General features: G+C 43.5%; 2 protein-coding genes across 3 annotated transcripts; one reads left to right on the top strand and one right to left on the bottom strand.

Annotated features, from left to right (window-relative positions):
* Positions 1 to 2,146: 2,146 nt before the first annotated feature.
* On the bottom strand, positions 2,147 to 3,226 carry ndufaf8 (NADH:ubiquinone oxidoreductase complex assembly factor 8). The gene is made up of 3 exons (XM_063221086.1): positions 2,943 to 3,226; positions 2,748 to 2,858; positions 2,147 to 2,483 (listed from the first exon to the last, which is right to left on the bottom strand). The coding sequence occupies exons 1-3, from the start codon at positions 3,021 to 3,023 to the stop codon at positions 2,463 to 2,465; spliced, it is 213 nt and encodes a 70-aa protein (XP_063077156.1). The 5' UTR covers positions 3,024 to 3,226; the 3' UTR covers positions 2,147 to 2,462.
* A 165-nt stretch (positions 3,227 to 3,391) lies between these two features.
* Positions 3,392 to 18,191, top strand: tepsin (TEPSIN adaptor related protein complex 4 accessory protein). Of its 2 annotated transcripts, none has more exons than XM_063221602.1 (13): positions 3,392 to 3,466; positions 3,859 to 3,931; positions 4,879 to 4,970; positions 5,824 to 5,917; positions 6,838 to 6,905; positions 8,345 to 8,426; positions 9,386 to 9,454; positions 9,626 to 9,814; positions 11,532 to 11,724; positions 12,829 to 12,942; positions 13,795 to 13,873; positions 14,400 to 14,534; positions 14,960 to 18,191. In XM_063221602.1, exons 1-13 carry the CDS (start codon positions 3,428 to 3,430, stop codon positions 15,791 to 15,793), a joined length of 2,061 nt encoding a protein of 686 aa, XP_063077672.1. In that variant the 5' UTR covers positions 3,392 to 3,427; the 3' UTR covers positions 15,794 to 18,191. The 2 variants fall into 2 exon arrangements, with proteins under 2 accessions (XP_063077672.1, XP_063077671.1); XM_063221601.1 differs by having other exon boundaries at positions 9,383 to 9,454.
* Positions 18,192 to 19,699: the final 1,508 nt, after the last annotated feature.

The raw sequence follows: 19,699 nt of genomic DNA, 5'->3' as shown, positions 1-19,699 counted from the left end.
TTAAGACCTTATGGGTCTAAGATTTAACAGAAGTGCCAACATTGTTGAAGTTAAATATGTACAGTGTAGATGCTGCAGATAGTCATAGCTTTTTTTCTGCTCGCTAAAGGTTTTGCTTAAACCCCATAACCAAATTGGCTTTGCAATCTGTTTACAATGTATAATACACACTTTGCAATATGAAACAAAAACAATCCATTGCACAACTCTTGTTTTGCATAACTGAACACAACTCACCGCATCACACACAATTTCCAAATGATGAACACATTCCTTGACTATCCTCCTCAAAATGACATTCTTTGTGAATAGAGAAACCAAGAGGCAAAGAGGTTTTTTTTTACTGTGTGTAGTTGCTGCAGCTGCCATGTGTGCTACTAATGTGATGTGTGCAAAAACATTTCACTTTACAACTGTGTATAGAGTATAGCAGATCGTGCTGGGTTTTGCGAGTTTTTTCTGATTAGCTGTGAAGTTGTTGTAATTGTGTGAAGAGTTCTGCAAAAACAGCTGAAGTCACAAAAAATGACCTTTAGCTATCAGAAAAAAACTGTAAAGGTTGTGTTGCACTGATGCTGCTCACGGCCCTGAGGAAAGGTGTGAATAATATGAATTGTGTCCAAAGATATAAATGTGTGTGTCTCTGTTTCTCAAAGTCAAGGATCCTGGCCTTGCTAGGACGTAAAAACGCCCAGTGATTGGATACTCCGCGGAGTTCACCAAAGAGTACCCAATCACTGGGTGTTTCACGTTCTACCAAGGCCAGGATCCTCGACTTTGAGATTTTGTCTGTGTGCGCAATCTGTGCATGTACAATGCAGCCATCACAGGTTGGTAATAATTAAAAGTGTCTGTGTAACATAGGGCCTGCCATGACGAAATCAAGGGGCCCATTACTGAAGTGTTCTGTGCATCACCTCTGTTCAAATAGCTTCTTGCGAAAAGAGTCCTTCATCCAAAACACTTACACACACATTCCTGTCACAATCTACCTTCATGACTTCCAAGTTTGCATGACCTCCATTTTATTTTAGCATCGTTAAGGCCCAGGCAGCTAGGCTCCTGTGTCAATTAGCTTTTACTCTAATGAGACACTGAGGTTTCTCCATGAGGGTGTCAGTGATTGGGTTTTTTTTTAGTAGGGTGTGTGTGTGTGTGTGTGTGTGTGTGTGTGTGTGTGTGTGTGTGTGTGTGTGTGTGTGTGTGTGTGTGTGTGTGTGTGTGTGTGTGTACACCAATGGGGTGAAAAACAGCTCAATTGTCCCAGGCCCTGAAAGAGAGGGGGCCCTTACAGATTACTTTTCCCTGGGCCTGGTAAAGGCTGTCAGCAGCCCTGTGTGTGAGAGAGTGATTTGGGGGGGCATTTCACTGTGATGCATGGAGGTGCTGAGTGCACTGTGAGACAACCCCAATCACCTCCATTTCCCTGCTACCTTTACCTTACACCCCACCCACCCTACACCACCACCCACCAGAAGAGAGCCACGATGTAATGTCTGGAGTCTTTCTTTCAGGCAAAGGGGAGTGGAGTGGAGTGGTATGTAGAGGAGTGGACCCAAGGCCAGTGGCGGCACATAAAAGCTGAGGACTTGAGGTGGGATGGGGGGTTGAGCAGGGCTTTCATGTCTCCCCTGCCACATTGTACACACTTCATATCTCATTCAGTTCAGCCCAGCCCAGCCTCTCTCTGCCCCCACCCCACCTCACACCACTGCTGCACAGAGCTGGATTGGTCATCTGGCATTCAAGGCATTTTCCTGGTGGGACGACAGTCCTCAGGGGCAGACACTGTTGTGTTTTTTGTTTGTTTGTTTTTCCCCCATTGGAGATAGGCCCACCATTCACATCTTACATATAAACAATGGACTAAATCAATCATAATATTGTGGGGGAAAAAACAGAGGAGCTGGCCCACAGAAAAAATGCCCAGTCAGTCCATTCTGTTTTCAGTCTAGCCTCTTTCTGCTCTCACCTCACCTCACCTCACCTCCCCTCCCCTCCCAACACGAGTGGCCTCTCCCAGACAAATGAACACGTCTGGAGCACATTACCGCCACTCGCTTTCATCTGTGGACTCGGAGAGATTCATATCATTTGGCACAAAGGGCCACTGGACTGCATTGAGTGATAGAAACATTCAAGACACTTTGGGAGAAGAAAAATCAACATGTGTATTTACAAAAATAATAATACATAATATGGAGCAATATTCATTCATTCATTCATAATGACTTCAGAACAAAAATCTGAATTCTTTCAGATTCACCTTTACAAAGGTAGCTAGAGTGGATATTTCCCAAATTCAGGATGGCCTACTCAGTCCTCAAACTTCATAACATTACTTGTACAAAAAAGTAGAAGCACAAGTAGAGGAATCTTCGAACACAGCTTGCCTGAGCTCTGTAACTTCATAGTGTATCATTCAGAGTACCATGTTGGTAATCCCACACGATGTATTGACATTATTTTCCAGCTTTCTTGGCCTGTAAATGCAATAGAGACACAGACAAAATCAATAGCATTTCCCTGCCCTGTACAACGTTTTAAGATTGAAGACACTGTTTCAATACATTAGAAAATTTTACTTTTATGGTTGACCACAACAATTAGTCTATTCATTATCAGTAGGTTAACTTTGCATTGTGATTATGCATCCTCGTGTTGACAAATACGAAAAACAGGGGACCAGTGGAGTGGACAGTAGGCTGCCTTTAAGGACATATGACAAGGCTGTCAAAAGGCCTTACCGCTTTGGTAAAGCATGTCTTCAGTGACTCGAACTCTTTCTGACACAGGTCCTTTTTCAACTCTTGTTTGCCAACAGTTGTCGCTGTCACGCACTTGCCATATGCCGTTGCCTGTATTGTTAAACAAAAAACATTGGTATTTGGAACACATAATGCCTAACTACATATCCACTACGAGAGGGAGAGTGTTGTTACCTCTGCTGCACATTGTGCAAGCAACTCTGGGAAGAGCCTCATCCGCTCTCTGCTGCGAGTCCATGCATTTGCCCCTGACATCTTGAGAAGTTTATGCCAGTGTACAGCGACGTATCGACGAGGGGTGAAGGTATTGCTGACTAGACGATAATACGGTTGAAAACGCTTGCCACCAATGACAAATATGCCGACCGCGACCGTACCATTATCTAATCTTATTTACTGATCACCTTTATTGTGATTCATGCGGGGCGCCATCTTGGATTTGTAACCTCTGACCTTGTAGACGCAGTACTCAAGTCTAAATATGATTTGTCAGCGACCCGTCCATCAAGGACTTGGAAGAGGATCGCCCCTACGTAAAATACTACACCAATAAGAATACAGGAATGCCGATTCTGCCGCGTGCAGTTGGTTCGCGCAATAAAGGTCCCGCCTATCTGGACCATGGAAAACACACATACGGAATTTGAGAATGCTAAATCATGGCAACCTTGATAGAGCGGCTGGCTTTTCTTCAAAAGGTATGTATTTCTGCTTTATTTCGATCTGAGCATTATGTTTATGTGGATGACTGTTTATTTTCAGAGATGTTAAATGCAATCTTGTAACGGCTTGCTCATTTGCTGTGTGGAATACACTGATGGCTAGTTTCTAGATCTAGCCAATGCCAAGCTGTATCATAGTACGTAGGCTGTTGTACCTACTTTACTACATATTCACCTAGTGCTAGGGTTATGACGCTGTTATTACCCGTCCCACCCCTGTCCTTTTCTTGTTTGAAGAAAACGTGTCCTTTCCGCAAAGCCATTTCTATCTATGTCACCATATGTGTTGAGTGAGGAGAAGGATGCAGTGGTCAGTGGATATGATTAGTCACTCCAGTGATGTCCAGCTGCTCTGCTTTTACCTTCAGGTTCCAACTTTGATGAAGGCTACGTCCGATGACGAGACGCCCTGTCCTGGCTACCTCTTTGAAGAAATCGGCAGTATCCTTGATGCATTTAACATCTGTTAATGCCTTCTGTGGTCAGGTGCCAAAAGTAAAAGTAAATTCATGGTGTGAGTAGGGCCTACAACACATGCACATGATATTACATAGCTGTTACACCATTTACTCCTTTGCACATCATGAGGTGATAGACTGTGTTTTTAAAAACACTAAAAAGAAGAACATACCACAAACTTGATCCAACCAGTGTAAAGTCAGCTGACCGTAAGACAAGTACACAGGTGTACTTTTCACGCAAATAAGTTACCTGTGTTGGAAAGAAACGTTTGACACCTGTCTGCTGAGCGTCAGTTATTGACAGAGTTGGCATGATTTTTAAATTTGTTATTCTATCCAAGCTTTATGGATCTGTGAAAAAACGGTCAAGAGTAGCTTACAGGTGTATCCATCCAGAATTCTGAAAGTGAATACCCCTTTTTTCTGGCACAGGTGTCTTACCTGAGTGATAGCTGACCTGTAGCCTACCTATCTTGACTGCTCATGCGGAGTTGGTGTTATCAAATTTGTGACAGCATTTTTACCCATAGGCAGTGTTGTCAAAAGTGAAAGTAGAAGTAGATTCATGATGTAAATACAACACTAGTGTGTGATATTGCAGAGTTATTTCACCTGTTAGGCTACTATGCCTAATAAGGTAGGTATGCACTGTAATGACACATTTAAAATAAAGTGTTACCAAAACGGAAAAAACCTGCCACAACCAGCTCAGAATCAGCTGATTGTATGTTAGATACACTGGTGAGGTCACCTGTGTTAAAAAGGAAACTGTAAGTTATTTTGGACTCCACCCCAGCCCCACCCTTTACTAAATTCCTTCATACAGAGGTTCTGGAACTGGAGTTCTGAGAGGAGTCTGGTCTTGTTACCAGAAAAAAAACAGGCTATGGCCACCTAGCTGCCCTTAACTTTGAAACCAAACTCCAGAAATCTCCCATGAGTCTGTGGGCTACTGCCAGTGTCTGCTCGAGTACCTCCTGGAGAGGCTGCAGATCCAGTCGTGCCAGGTCAAAATCAAGGTGAGTCAAAGTCAGAGTGTACTTTACTGTCAAAAATCTATGCAACAGTGTGAACACAGAAAATTGAAATGACATTTGTCTGTGCATTTAAATATGCAGTTAAACTAAAATTATAGATAAGACATAAGCAGTAAGCACGCGCGTGCACACACACACACACACACACACACACACACACACACACACACACACACACACACACACACACACACACACACACACACACACACACACACACACAATGTGCAATGAGTGTGCCAACGGCCAACCATCCCAGCCTGGCATGGATATTGGGTACCAGACTCATGCTGACAAAATATGAAAGGGATTTTGGACCCAACAGTGGCTCAAGCAGCTAAGGCACTGTAGTCTTACGTCAGGGACCCGGGTTCGATTCTGGCACTAGGTCATTTCCCGATCCTCCCCCGTCTCTTTCTTCCACTAAATATCTGTTTTGTCTCACACTGTCCTGTTAATGAAATGCATGAAAGCCCCTAAAAATCAAGAAAAGAGAGGGAGACCGTTGTGTTACAGTGTTATACTGACAGATATTTTAGATTGAACCGAAATGTACATACATACATACATACTTATATTTTAAGGGCTTTTTTTATGCCTTTATGGACAGGACAGTAAGAGAAGCTGACAGGAAGTGAGTGGGAGAGAGAAATGGGGGAGGATCGGGAAATGACCACTGGCCAAAAACGAACCCGGGTCGCTGGTGTAGCAGTGCAGTAATTTACTGTACATACTTTTGCAAACTGTAAGTTACATCAACCCTGTGTTTCTGAGGAACTCTAGCACAGGTCAGGGGCTTTTATTAACTGTGTCATGTGACTGTGGGTATGTGCAGGTCCTGAAGATCTTGCTGCACCTGTGTGGCCATGGCCCCCCTCACCTGCTCACAGAGCTCAGACGCAACGCCACCTTCATCCAAGAAGTCCTCGGTGAGTTGATTGGTGTTGTCAGAGTCATCGGTGAGTAATTGATGTTGCCAGATTCATCGGTGAGCTATTGGTGTTGCCAGAGTCATTGGTGAGTTGATTGGGGTTGTCAGAGTCATCGGTGAGCGATCAGTGTTGTCAGAGTCATTGGTGAGTTGACTGGTGTTGCCAGAGTCATTGGTGAGTTGATTGGGGTTGCCAGAGTCATTGGTGAGTTGACTGGTGTTGCCAGAGTCATCGGTGAGCGATTGGTGTCGTCAGAGTTATTACAGTCATGATCTCTGACCTTGATGTGTCAGGCACACAGTGCAACATGGATTCATTGGTAATAATCCAGTTCCCCATATTCCAAATGACCAAGTTTAACTTTTCCAATTCAACCAAGTGAGCATTCGACCATGCAATCACCTGGTTGAATTGGACAGGTAGTATCAGGTCATCTGTAATGTGTGGTACTTACTGGATAATAACTAATGACTCCAGGTTGCCCATTACTGTAAACGAAGAAAGGGCTGTTGAGGGCCTTCATTGCCATTGTACTAGAACAGAGATGTTTCCTGAATAAGATGTTTCGGTAACACTTTATTTTAGTGTTACATCTATCAGAACTAATACATAAAATGTACCTGTACTGTATAAGTAACGTGTAAGGCATGTACTGAGCAAAATCAAACATTTGTTAGGCATATATTCACAAATGTCTTGTACATGCACAATAAGGGATTTATTACCAATTTAACCTAAGTTAGTAAGGACATAATAGGCCTTAGCTTTTGCTTAGTACATGCCTTACAAGTTACTTATGCAGGCATTAACATTGTATGTATTAGTGCTAATAGATTAAATAAAGTGTTACCGATGTTTCCATTTAATGCTACCAGGTGTTTGATTTCCCTGTTCTCTTTGTGTCTCTGCTTCCTCAGCCTACAGTGGTCCCCCTGATCCCATCCATGGCAACGCCCCCTACCAGAAAGCCAGATGTGCTGCACAGGTACCGATCCTCTACCTGCAGATACTTGCAGAAAGAGAGAGAAGGCTGCTTGAGTATATTCCAATACTGTGGTGTTCCCCAGAGGCTGCAGTGTGTGTAGAGTAGAGTAACATTTATTGATCCTGGAGGAAATTAGTATGTCAAGTAGCGTCAAATAGCATAGACACTAGAGATGTCCCGATCCAGGTTTTTGCACTTACGGTCCGATACAGATATTTTATTTCACTTCCGATCCGATACCGATACCGATACCGGCCGATACCGATACCGGCCTATCGGAGTATTTAAGTTGAAAGTTATTTAGCCTACTTACTTTGTTGTCACAGTCATGTTGAAAAGGGTTTTTACTCTTAGTAACAACTAGCCAACTGAATTAGGTGAATGAGTAATACACAATGGTTTTTAATGGGAAACTGACCTGTTTTTTCAGATATTAATAAACACAAAATAGGAAAATGGATTGGAATTCTGGATCTGATTTTTCCGTGCATGCCGATCCCATACCGATCCACATTTTTTGCCAATATCGGCAGCCGATCCGATCCATCCGATCCGATACGACAACCCTAATAGACACAGTACACAATACACAGTGTGTGTGTGTCTGAGTGTGTGTTAAAGGGAGGTGGAGGTTGAGTATATGCATACATGGCTTTTTGCAGTATTTGTTGTGTGTGTGCAAGCTGGGTGGCAAGCTCAGTGTTAGTGCAGGTGTTGCACAGTGAGTGAATGCTAGCAGAGATGCAGCACACTGAACACACCCTATCTCTAATCATACAGGAATGAAGTTTTCCTTTGTTCTTGTGTTCTCATGTTGTGTGTGTGTGTGTGTGTGTGTGTGTGTGTGTGTGTGTGTGTGTGTGTGTGTGTGTGTGTGTGTGTGTGTGTGTGTGTGTGTGTGTGTGTGTGTGTGTGTGTGTGTGTGTGTGTGTGTGTGTGTTTTTAACACAATTCAACAGTCAGTTTCAGTTTTCAGATGATGATAACAGTTTGATTTACATGTCAATGACATTTTAGTGGTAGAACAAGTCAGGTTGGAGCAAGCATACTGTAGCTACTATTATATTGTAAGGCCACTATTGTATGGATTCAATGTTTTAGTACAATATCTAAGGTGCTGTTTCCACGTAGCAGGATATTTTTTTAGCAGCGTTTTTTTTCTCCTGTTGAGGTGTAAACGCAACATGTGAATAAAAAGAAATCCTCCATTCCATAACAAATGCGTTTCAGCCCCCTAAACAAGATATTTTTTTCTCCTGCTTTTTATACCTGGATTTTAAATATCTGCTACGTGGAAACGGAAGGCCAAAACCAATGCAAAACCAATGCAACCAGGAGAAAAAAATATCCACATATAAAAATATCCAGCTACCTGACGTCTGAGCCGTACACAGACAGTTCCAAACATTGTGACATGTTTGTGTTGTTTTGCCCTGCAGGAGTTGGCCAGACTGCTGTTTACAGACTCTGTGTCTCCCGAGTCAGGTGTGTCCCCTACCAAAGCGTCTACGCTGACAACCGGTGAGTCCACTTTGCTATTGCAGCTAATTTACTCATGAGGAACAGCAATACTCATGGAAAAAAATACGTAGTAGGGAAATGCTATGATGATAGTTCTCAACCTCAAAAACTTTTGGTTGCAAAATGGCATAAGCACCATTTTCTGACTTGTGTATCTACTTATTGGAAATTACTGTTCAGACATCCTATCATCTATGTGTGAATTCTTGCCATTCAAATATTGTGCTAACATACTTTTTAAACATATCTAAAATGCATTATGCAATGCAATGCCCAATACAAAAATGACAGTTTCCTAAAATGTTCCAAAATGGATATTTACGTCATTTTGCAACAAAGCTCTTCACCTGCTTTAAAATTTTAACGTATTGTTTGTCGAGCCACCACTAATCTACATGTTCCCCAAGCACATCGCAACATAATTTAAGTCTATTTGATATCTGATATATGTTAGTCAATCTGGCTGTTGGTGCAGCTGCAGTGTGTTGTAATGGCTTGGTAGCTCAGCTTGACCGGTAGCTCCTATTGAAGCTACTCAGGTCTGCTGACTACCATGCTGGAGACTCATGACTCCAATTGACTCCAGTTAAACCAATTGACTTTTCAATTCGATTAGGCTCAGGATTTTTATGCAACACTGATCTGATTCTGCTTTCGCCATTTTTCAAATGCAGGCTTTTCACAGTACTACTTGTAAAATTCATAGCATGTTAAAAAGTCTTAAATACAAAAGATAGAAAGAAAGAAAGAACTGGCTCCCCAAGCTGGACAGTAGCACAATACCATGGTCAGGGCATGGTCAGTCACAGGGAATTAGGGAGAGTGCTTGTTATTCACTATCTCCTACCCAGTGTAGGGAATTAATGCCCATGACCACCCAAATCCCCCTGAAAGTAAATGAACATTATTTCCTATCATGTCCTTCCCCTCCCCACGTACCCACACTCCCACCCCAGCAGGCATGGGCTCCGAATCAGCTCCACGCTCTGGCATGCAGGGCTTTGGCTACAGTCCTGGAAGAGTCTCTGGTGAGCACGTCTATATCCAGCAGCTTTGTTTTGATAGAACTATTAAGTGGTCGTGAAAGGCCACACAGCCTTTCGTTACTCTGTGTGTGCCATACAGTATCAATGAAGATGAATCCAATGCTATCTGATCTAATATCCATAACCATCGGCATCTGTTGTCTACATTGTCAGGCGGGGAGACGTTCCTTGATAAGATCCAGAAGGCAGCGGAGGTGGTGGCCAGTGCTGTCCTCCCTCCCTCCGAGCAGCCGGGCATCCGGCTCCAGGACAACCACTACCGGGCGGTGTTGGCACCCTGTGGGGTGGTGGAGGTGGCAGTGCCCGCCTGCGCCTACAGCATGCCCACCAAGAGCCACAGAGGTGAGCCTCCACCAATGACACACATATACTGTGTATGGCTTTTATACAAACTACAAGGAAACAATACAAATGGCATAAATGAGTTAATGACATTTTAGTAGTAGCACACGTCAGGGTGGTGCAACGACAGCTAATGCCACTATTGTATGAATCACATGTTTTTGTTTTCAGTGGATTATATAATAAGCATGTTCATTGCAGTACAGGAATGATCAATTACTAATTAATTTATGGGTATAGATGTCGTTGTACCACCTGACGGCTGAGCCCAAAAAAGTTCATTGACCCACATTCTGTGTATTGGTTTTTATATAAACTACAGGGATAGTGATGCAAATGGTTGGGCATCTGAAAGAAGATGGCTTTGGGCTCTGACTATCGGCCGTTTATTATCCGTGGCTACAAGGGCGGTGTCATTACTGTTTTGATATCTGTTTCTAGTGCTAAATCATTCCGAAGGGCTATGGGCTGCCTGACTCGAAATAGCAGACGGGCAAGACGAAATGTTGTAATGGGCAAGGTAATACAGTAATAATTTAAAGGGGTATGCCACTATTTTGGGGCTTAATACAATTAAAATCGTTGGCCAGGGTTTATATAGGTGGTAAAGTGTCTTATTTTTCATGTAAGCCGTTGTCTTGTTTTAAGACAAGTTAAAAGAGGGAGCATGTCGCTAAGCTAGTGAAAGTCAATGGATCCGTGTAGCATGCTACAATGCTACACGGATCCATTGACTTTCACTAGCTTAGCGACATACTCCCTCTTTTAACTTGTCTTAAAGCAAGACAACGCTTAACATGAAAAATAAGACACTTTACCACCTTTATAAACCCCAGCCAACGATTTTAACTGTATTAAGCCCCAAAATAGTGGCATACCCCTTTAAGGTTAAGGTAATAATAATAACTAGCATGACATGCGTTGTAATGGGGAGGGATAGTAAGGATTCAGTGCCAGTGTGTGCGTGCCTACCAGCATGCCCACCAACAGAGGTGTGGGAACAGCTCACACACAGCTCTGGGATCATGGCACTGGACATACTATAAGCCCCCATGAAACAAAATCATGTTGGGCAACCAACCACCCTGGGACCCTGTGCGCCCCAACGCTCCCACTTCCTCTTTCTACTTGTTTGATTTATTTCCATGTAGAAGGGTAGGCCTATGCACTCATCTTCTTGCTTTAACACCTCATTTTCTGAGGTTAAATGTACAGTATCATGATAAAGGGGGAAAAAAGCAATATCAAATGTGTGGCTTGTAGAATAGCTCAATGGCTAGTGACTCCTCTACCTGTGGCCGGTGAGTGAAAAAGTGAACGTCAAGCCCTGGTGTCTGGACGAATATACGCATGAACGGCGTTGCGTGTGCCATGTGCGTTATGCCCCTTTTTGGGGGACAACATTGGTGGAAAAGCCAATGCAAGTCAATTGGTGGTATTGGGAAAGAATAAACAAAGACAAGGACCTGTAGATTAGCATTGTTCACGCTCAACATGCTGAAGACGTGTTGTGTTGTTGGCAGTTCAAATAATATAGCCAAACAGCCGTGGCTGAAGCATGGACTGTGTTCATTTACTTTGTAGGCTAGCTGATGTAGCATGTCAGTTAATGAGACATTCGGTTTGTTTTCCCCCAAAAAGGGTCGTAACGCACATTCACAAGCAAAGTACCCGGATGGCCGTTTATACGTATGCCTGTGTTTCCTCATCTTCCCAGCGTTGGCGTTGCGGTGTCCAGGTCAGGTGGGCGGGGGCTGGGAGGAGAACGACAGCGGCCACAGCTCCTCCCACAACTCCTCACAGGAGAACACCGACGCCAGCCGCGCCTCCCTGGCCGCCAGCAGCAAATCGGGAGGCACGACCGACAGCCAGTCAGCTGCCAGCAGGGAGAGCGGGGACCTATCAGAGCGGTGGGTGGTGCTTTGTAGTGTACTTTCTTTGGAGATGGAAAGGTTTTTGGATCTGGGGTGCATTTCTCGAAGGCGTAGTTGTTAGCAGCTAGCAACTTGGGTAGTTGCCAATAGGAAATGGCATTGCAATCAACAAAGCAGTTACCGTAGTTAGCAACTACGCTTTTGAGAAATGCTCCCCTGAATTCTCCAACATAGCACTGAAGCTGCTTCAGCATAGATAACAAAGGAAAAGGTGAAGGGTCACCATCATTGCCCATGGAGTACAAAAACAGCCTGGCAGATAATGGCTCACTGTTAATTGGAGACTTATCCCTTAAATGGAATAATGACTATGGACTGCTTAAACCTCTGTCAGCACATTTTGAGAATGAGCAACGTTGAAAGAGGAAAGGTGTGTGTCTGTGTGTCTGTGTCTGTGTCTGTGTCTGTGTGTGTCTCGGGTGAGAACTCAAAGCAGCGGTTCCAATTAGAGAAACACTAACGAGCGTCTTTGTATAGTTGTATGGCCATTCAGAGCACAGTTCATTAAGGCCTATTATGAGGCTGGTCGAGTATTTAATTGGCTCCTTTACAAATTGAATGTAGGTATTGTAGCATGTTGTACAATAGGCTAACCATACGACATGTGTATTTGCTGAGATATGCATTTCACTATTCATGTTTTCAGACAGCATAGTGCATGATTTATTGATTTACTGTATGTAGTTTTAGCACAAAGGGGCTGGGGGGGATGCCTGGCTCTTGCCCGACCAGTAGTTCCGCGCAGCTTCCTACTGTAGCAGGATTCCATTTCTTTTGTCAAAAAAATTATCGGCGCATTTATTCCTTCAATATCAACAAATTCCTTCAAAAACGTTTTCTGTTGATCTCTAAAGCGTCAGCATAGTCTATAATATGTCCTGTGACTGGAAATGTGCTCTTCCCTCCCTCATCTCTCGTAACTCCACCATTCACTGATTAGCTGATCTTCTCGTAGCAAGACCAAACACCTCCCAGAACTCGAGTTCCAGACCTTCTGTACAAATGAAATCAGTACGAGGGGGTGGTTAAAAACAGGCTAGCTCCGCTGTCCTTAACTCCAGTATGCTTGTCCATGTGCAGGGTGGAGGCTATGCAGGTGGGCGACTGTGGCCAGGAGATGGCGCTCACCAGCCGTCTGACAGAGGGCTCCAAAGTCTTCCTCACCCGAGAGGAGAGTCAGCACTTCATCAAAGAGTAAGGGTGCACTTCAAACTAGTTTGTAGGACCTCCCGTCCTCGCCTCTTGCATGTGGCTCGTGCTTCGCTGATGCCCCACCTCTGTGGAGAAAACGATATTTCTTCAGCTAGCTTGCTGTTGCCTCTTATCTCTGTGTCTTTCTCTTTGTCTCTCTCACACTCTCACTCTCACTCTCTTCCTTCCTTATCTCTCATATTGGGCTGATAATATTAGGGTAAATGATTGTTAACCCTATCTGCCAGACTTTGTCTTGTAAGTTTTGGTTTGTCACCATTTGCTTATTTCCTTTTTGTCCTTCGGTCTAAAATGGTGATTAGTGTTATTCCTTATGAACAGTCAGAACACCATCATCCCCTCTATCTGCCCCATGTACTACATTTGGTCATTTGGATATTAATTCACTTCACACTAAACAATTATAGTCCTGTGTGTGATGGGAGTGATCAATAGAGTTGTGGGTATTCCAATCATTATGCCAATGTTTGGTACCCCAAAATGTCCAGGTCTTGACTCCTGGCAGAGCCACTCTATTCCACTTTGCTAGACTGTATCTAGACATTCCTATTCCCATTAAGGTGTTGGTTACATGCAGATATGCAGATATTTTTAAAATGTGGATTTTTTTTAAATCCGTTAACGTGTAAACACATGTGGATAAAAATCAAAACAACGTTGTTACAGTTGCATTTTAGCAAATCCCCTAAATGGGATTTTTTTTTAAACCTTTTGAAGTGTGCATTCTAAAACTCTGTTTTATGTGTAAACGAGAACCAATGCTTTTCCAAAAAAAATCCATAGACGTCTAAACAGCTTCTTCTAACTCTAATTGCCTTGTCCTCCTCCACTCAGGTGCTCCACTCTCAACTGTGAGGTTGTAGTGGAACTTCTGTGCCGACGGCTACAGGATTCCCCACAGACAGTCCAAATGGTATGGCTTGTTTTTCTAATTCAAGTCTAGAGTAGTATCGGGTATTCTTCCAATATGCTGTACTACACAGAGCTGCAGGGTATTTATCTATTTATCAGCAGATCTGTCAAAAGTCACAAATATTTTTTTTGAAGTACATTGTCTTGCCTTGGTCTGAAAAGCATTGTCACAGTGACAGATCTAGTCAAATGTCTTAATCTGTTTACCATATCAAATATTAAATTCTTTCCATCATATTAAATTCTGTCAATCACATCATATTTCAGAAGTGGCTCAGGATAATCCATTTCTCAATGTTCTTGTAAGCACACTTGGAAGTGTCTCAGCCTAATTAGTCACGCCCAGTGATTGGATACTCCGCAGAGTTCACCAAAGAGTATCCAATCACTGGGCGTGACTAATTAGGCTGACACACTTCCAAGTGTGCTTACTAGAACATTGAGAAATGGCCATTAATGTGTTTTTGACAGAACACAAAATGAGGTTGTAATTCATGCAGAATGCATTGTCTTGCTTTGTCCACCAGAGGGCGTTGTGTGCGCTGGCCTGCCTGATGTCCTCAGACCTGCTGTCTCTGGAGCAGATCTACAGCGTCACACACAAGCGCCTGGCCCAGGTCAGCCAGGGCACGCCAGGACCCGTCACTAACAAAGCCACCAAGGTTTGGAGAGGAATTTTTGATGGACATCCTGAATGTGTGTGCGTACGTGCGTGTGCACGTGCAAGGTTTTGACGTGCATTTTGATTTATAACTTGTATTTTTCAAAATGCATAATGTCCAGATTGAGATGTGTACTGTTAGTTTGTGTATACAGGTACTTATATCATGGATATATACTGTATACTAATAGTTTGTATACTTATTGATATCAGTAATAATTTCTAGGAACAGGCTATGCCTACACTTCACCAAAGCTCCTCCATTCACCCAGTATTTCAAGCTCTAGAAAGAGTAAATGACCTCAAACTGTCCAGTCTGGGCCACTAGCTGGCACGTTCCTTAACTTTTTTTTACTACCTTGTCCTTGATGAATGGCAAAATCTTCAGATATCAAATGAATGAAAATGACCTTTGACTCTCCACAGCTGTTGAGGCAGTTCGAGGCCCTGCTAAAATGCCAGACCCCGCGTCACAGCCTTCCATCCCCGGCCACCAACAGTCCCCCACTCCCTCTCACAGTAGGCCAGGAGGAGCACGGAGCCTCCAGAACCACCTCCGCCACCGCCACCACCTTCACCTCTGGCAACCTCCTCACTGATCCTGATCCGGATCCTGGAGACATCGGTCCCCCCGGCTCGTTTCAATCTCCCAACCTTCCAGCTGAGCCCTCACAGACCCCAGGCAGTCACTCTGATCTGAGGGGGGAGGACTTGGGAGAAGAGCCCCACGAGCCCAGGGGTGGGGAACCACAACCAGACCTCCAGGCGTTGGGGGATGAGGTAGAGGGGGATGCAGAGCTACATGACCCTGATCCTGACCCTGACCTATGCCCTGGTCCTGCTGGAGAGGGAGAGGGAGAGGGAGAGGGGGAGGTGGATGGGGCTGTGGAAGCCTTCGTCTCCTCTTCTTCTCCTAGTCAAGCTCCAGACCCTGCTGCAGACAGACTGTCACTGTTTAGCGGCATGGAGCTGGTGAACAGCGCCAGCCCACCCCCACACCCACACCCACACCCATCCCCACACCTCTCCGACCCGTCGTCTGGTGTTGATGTAGAACTGTCTGTTGCCTTGACGACAGGGAGCCCTCCCGTGTCCGCGGAGACGGAAGGGGAGGAGCAAACGGGACTCAGAGGCTCAGAGGCAGATGCTCCTCAGAATTCCGGTGTAGATGACCCCACCAGTATCACCCAATCAGATGGTGACGATCTAGGACAGTCGGATCAACCACAAGTGTCTGCCTTCTCCTTCCTGAACTTATGATGCTTGTTTTGAACAAACACTTAGTTCACTTTATCACCAAGAAGTACGTATGTAAATAGTGTGTGTGAGATTGGGGTTATAGATATATATATATTAAAAAAATATCTACAGGCATTTCAGAGCTCCAAAGAGGCAAGGCTGTGTACGAAACACACTAAAGCAACTAACCTAACGTTTGCACTGTTTACACCTTTCTAAAGGATGATGCTGCTAGTCATTTCTTCTAAAGTTTGACGGTTTTGTTTTCAAAATATTTATTTAATTTTTGAAAAGGTTATTTTGATAAGAAATGCACCAGGTCTGTTTTTATTCAGGATTTCAGAGGTACTGTATGTTGGTTTGTGTTCTCACCCTTTACCTCTCAGGGTATCCATACAGTGTACTGTAAGATGGGCGTTCACTTTCTATGAAGTGTGTATTTACAACACTTTGGAAACCCAGGGGTGCATTTCTGGAAAGCGTAGTTGTTAGTAGTTAGCAATTTCGGTAGTTGCCAATGGGAAATTGCATTGCAACCAACAAAGTAGCTAACATAGTTAGCAACTACGCTTTCCAGAAATTCACCCCAGGCTTATACTTTTGACTGTACTCCTAAGGCACACGTGTCAACCTCAAGGCCTTATGTGGCCTGCAAAGTCATTTCATGTGTAAGTCATTTAATTTATGAGTATTCCATTTATTTGCCTTACTTAAAGTATTAAGTGTGTGTATGCACAATTTCAGTGCATTTTTGAATGATTATTGAATTCGGCCCACAACTTCATCCCCGGTTTAGATTTTTGGCCTACTGTAAATTTCAGTTTGACACGCCTGTCCTAAGGCATTATAATGCTCCTGTCATCAATCCATTTCCAACTCCAAATGGCGGTACATTCTTACGCTATGAAGCTTCACCTGTCTGAGTACACAGCATCATTTAGGGCCAATGTATATGAATACAGAGTTCATAGTCATAATATGCATCACAACACTTCATGAAAGGGGTTATAAATACAAACTACATAGAATGTGATGGGCACTCCACAAAGATAGCCTTTCATGGTCTTAATTTATGCATTTCTTTGTCATTTGTGTTTTTTGTAGTATCAAATGGCATCTTATGGCAAAATATATTCAAAATAATATTTCAAAAGGTACTAATGTCTTAAGAAGGGTTAAGGCAGATTCCTGAACAAAGAAAACACTAATAGACTAGTTGCTTCACCAATTTGGTCCATGTGCAGTCTTAAACCCTTTAAATAACTCCATTACTATTCGTATGCATCCTTTTACAAGTATTTTAAGATTTATTTTTTTAACCTTTTCCAGTCATATGGAAAGGACTAAAGTGTATATTGCACCCTTAATCTTTCTGTGGCACTACCTCGGTTTCATTTTCTTTTGTTTGTTAATTTTTTTTTGCATGTGTTCAGATAAGCATCTGTAAATTGGGGCTGTCGAGTGCAGTGTGCAAATTTCCTGCACCTGCAGTGGGGTTTAAGGGTAGCGTTCCTCTGAGAAGCCATTTACATATGTGGATATTTTTATAACAGAATTTATCAATTTGCAAATTAACAACATGTGAATAAAAATAAACATGCCAGGTTTGTGACAGGTGCATTTAAGATCCTAAAACGGATATTTTTGAAACCTGTTAAACCAAAAGGTATAAGGCCAAAACTGATGTTTTTAAAAAAATATCCACATGTGTAATCAGCCTCTCCGAATGTACCCTGAGATAGGCCTGCTTTAAGTCTTCCGTTATTCATGCATTATGTGCAACTACTACGGCACTGCTTACACTGCAGATAATGCCTGTATGAAGCTTGTATGTATATGTCCCAGTGTGTGTGTGTGTGTGTGTGTGTGTGTGTGTGTGTGTGTGTGTGTGTGTGTGTGTGTGTCTAGGTATTATGTTTGGATGTTTATGTGTGTTGTGTTAACACAGCATCATTCTGATGCGTCACCTTTCAAGTCACTGACCAGGCAGCAATATTTGACGATAAGAGTATGCCCTTGGTGTTCAACACCTGCTGAAGTCAAGACCTAACACCCTTGCCGCAACATGACTTTACCGACTGTTAAGTTTAGGGAAGGGTGAGGTCCAAGACGGTTTTGCCAACTGGTCAAATGGCATTGAAAAATGACACCAGGGATATGAGAATGCACTGTGCATGGGTGTTCTGCTTTGATGTCAAGAGGTTGTGCAAACAAACAACATGTGGATGTTGTGCAACTGTTTCCTTAAAGTAACTGCTGGATCCTTATTGTGTGTTAAAAGTGTTGTTAGTAAATGATGTGTCTGTTCCACAACAGTGGTTGAAGCTCTCCCAGTTTCAATAAAAAGCCATGCATTTGTGTTTTTTAAACAAGGCAGGGGGGAAAATAAATCTGACTGTATTTTAACAACTCAATATTGTGTTTGTATTATTGCCCATTTTTCCCTTTTTTTGATTAGCCCGTCTTGTCTCCCATGTGATTGTAGGAACAAAAACAAAACTTCAGAATTTTTAAAAACAACAGTTTTAATTCTCCATAATGTAAGATCTCAAAAAAATAATGATCAAGGAAAACAAAAAAGTCTTGTATATTTGCTATTATAAGTAATGTACAATTCTTAATACAAAATAAAAACATGATTGTATTAATTTGGGGAGGGGGAAAAAAACAATGCCTCTCATCTAAAGCTGATCAAGTCTTTCCTCTGGAAACGACCACAGTGTTTGGAGTTGATTTTAGACAGCAGAGAGGGAGTGATGGAGGAAGAGGGTAAGGGCGGAGAGAGAGTGGCAGTGCAGGAGAGACCGATGGGGAGAAGAGGAGGTGGTGGTGGTGGTGGTGGTGCATGTGAATGGTAGGGAGGGCTAAGAATGTCTCGCACACTCAAAAGTGGTCTCCTCTGTCCACGCAACTTTAGGGATCCACCACGTCCGGTGTTTGCAATGTTCCAAACGCGTCACAAAAGTACACAATGAGAATAGACTCCTCCTCTGATGTGGTCTTGAACAAACTAGAAATGCAAAACAAGAAAAGCATGCATAGATGGTGACTGCTGACCATGTCGGAAAAGACTTGAGTGCCATGAGTATTGCAGGTCTCGCTTGCATTTCGAGGGCGGCATGAAGCACCCCTTCACACATCCCAACTCTATTGAAAATTGGTCTCATCCCACATTCAGTAGTAGCATTAAGCCCTCCTACAGGTAGGGCACCACACTGCAACCTCTTCATAGTAACCACCAGCTCTCTTTTCTTTGTCCTCCCTTCCACTTCCTCTTCCTCCATCTCTTTGGGAGGGGTGTAGAAGACTATACACTATCCTATTTCTCACCTGTGACGACGCTTCGTCGTTCAACTCAAACAAAACTCTGGAGCACGAGGGGAGAGTAAGCGCACTGCTTCACTCCAGCCTAGTGCACCCCTAACTATGTGTGAAATGTCTTTAAACCAAAACACACCAACTAAATGATACCTCCGATCCAAACCATGACTGACCAAGAAACCAAAGTCCACCACTGTGTAGTAGACCTATGTAGGCCCATGACTGGATGGTATCACAAAGGCCCGCTGAAACAGTGGGGTAAAAGGGCATGTAGTCCCGGGCCCAGGGGGAAAGGGGGCCCCAAAATTGGGCACTCATTACATTGCATGTATTGAGAGGAGGGCCACTTCTTGATTTTGCTCCAGACCCAGACAAAGCTGTCCGCAGCCCTGGTGTGAGAAGAGTGGAAAGGGCTTGGGCAGGATAGCACTGTACAGTACTTCCACAGCTATATCCAGGGTCAGGCTAATTATAGTGGAGAACGGAGATGTCCTGTTCACGGGGGACGACGAGTATACATGCGTGTGTGTCTCGTTACAGAGCACAAACCCATTGACCTCGGAGTGCCTGAGTTTTATCTTTTGCAGTTTCTATCTACTTTCTTCT

This window comes from Engraulis encrasicolus, chromosome 17 (assembly GCF_034702125.1).
Source record: "Engraulis encrasicolus isolate BLACKSEA-1 chromosome 17, IST_EnEncr_1.0, whole genome shotgun sequence".
NCBI lineage: Eukaryota > Metazoa > Chordata > Actinopteri > Clupeiformes > Engraulidae > Engraulis > Engraulis encrasicolus.
Note: the sequence above shows the minus strand (reverse complement) of the source record. Positions and strands in the feature narration are given on the sequence as shown.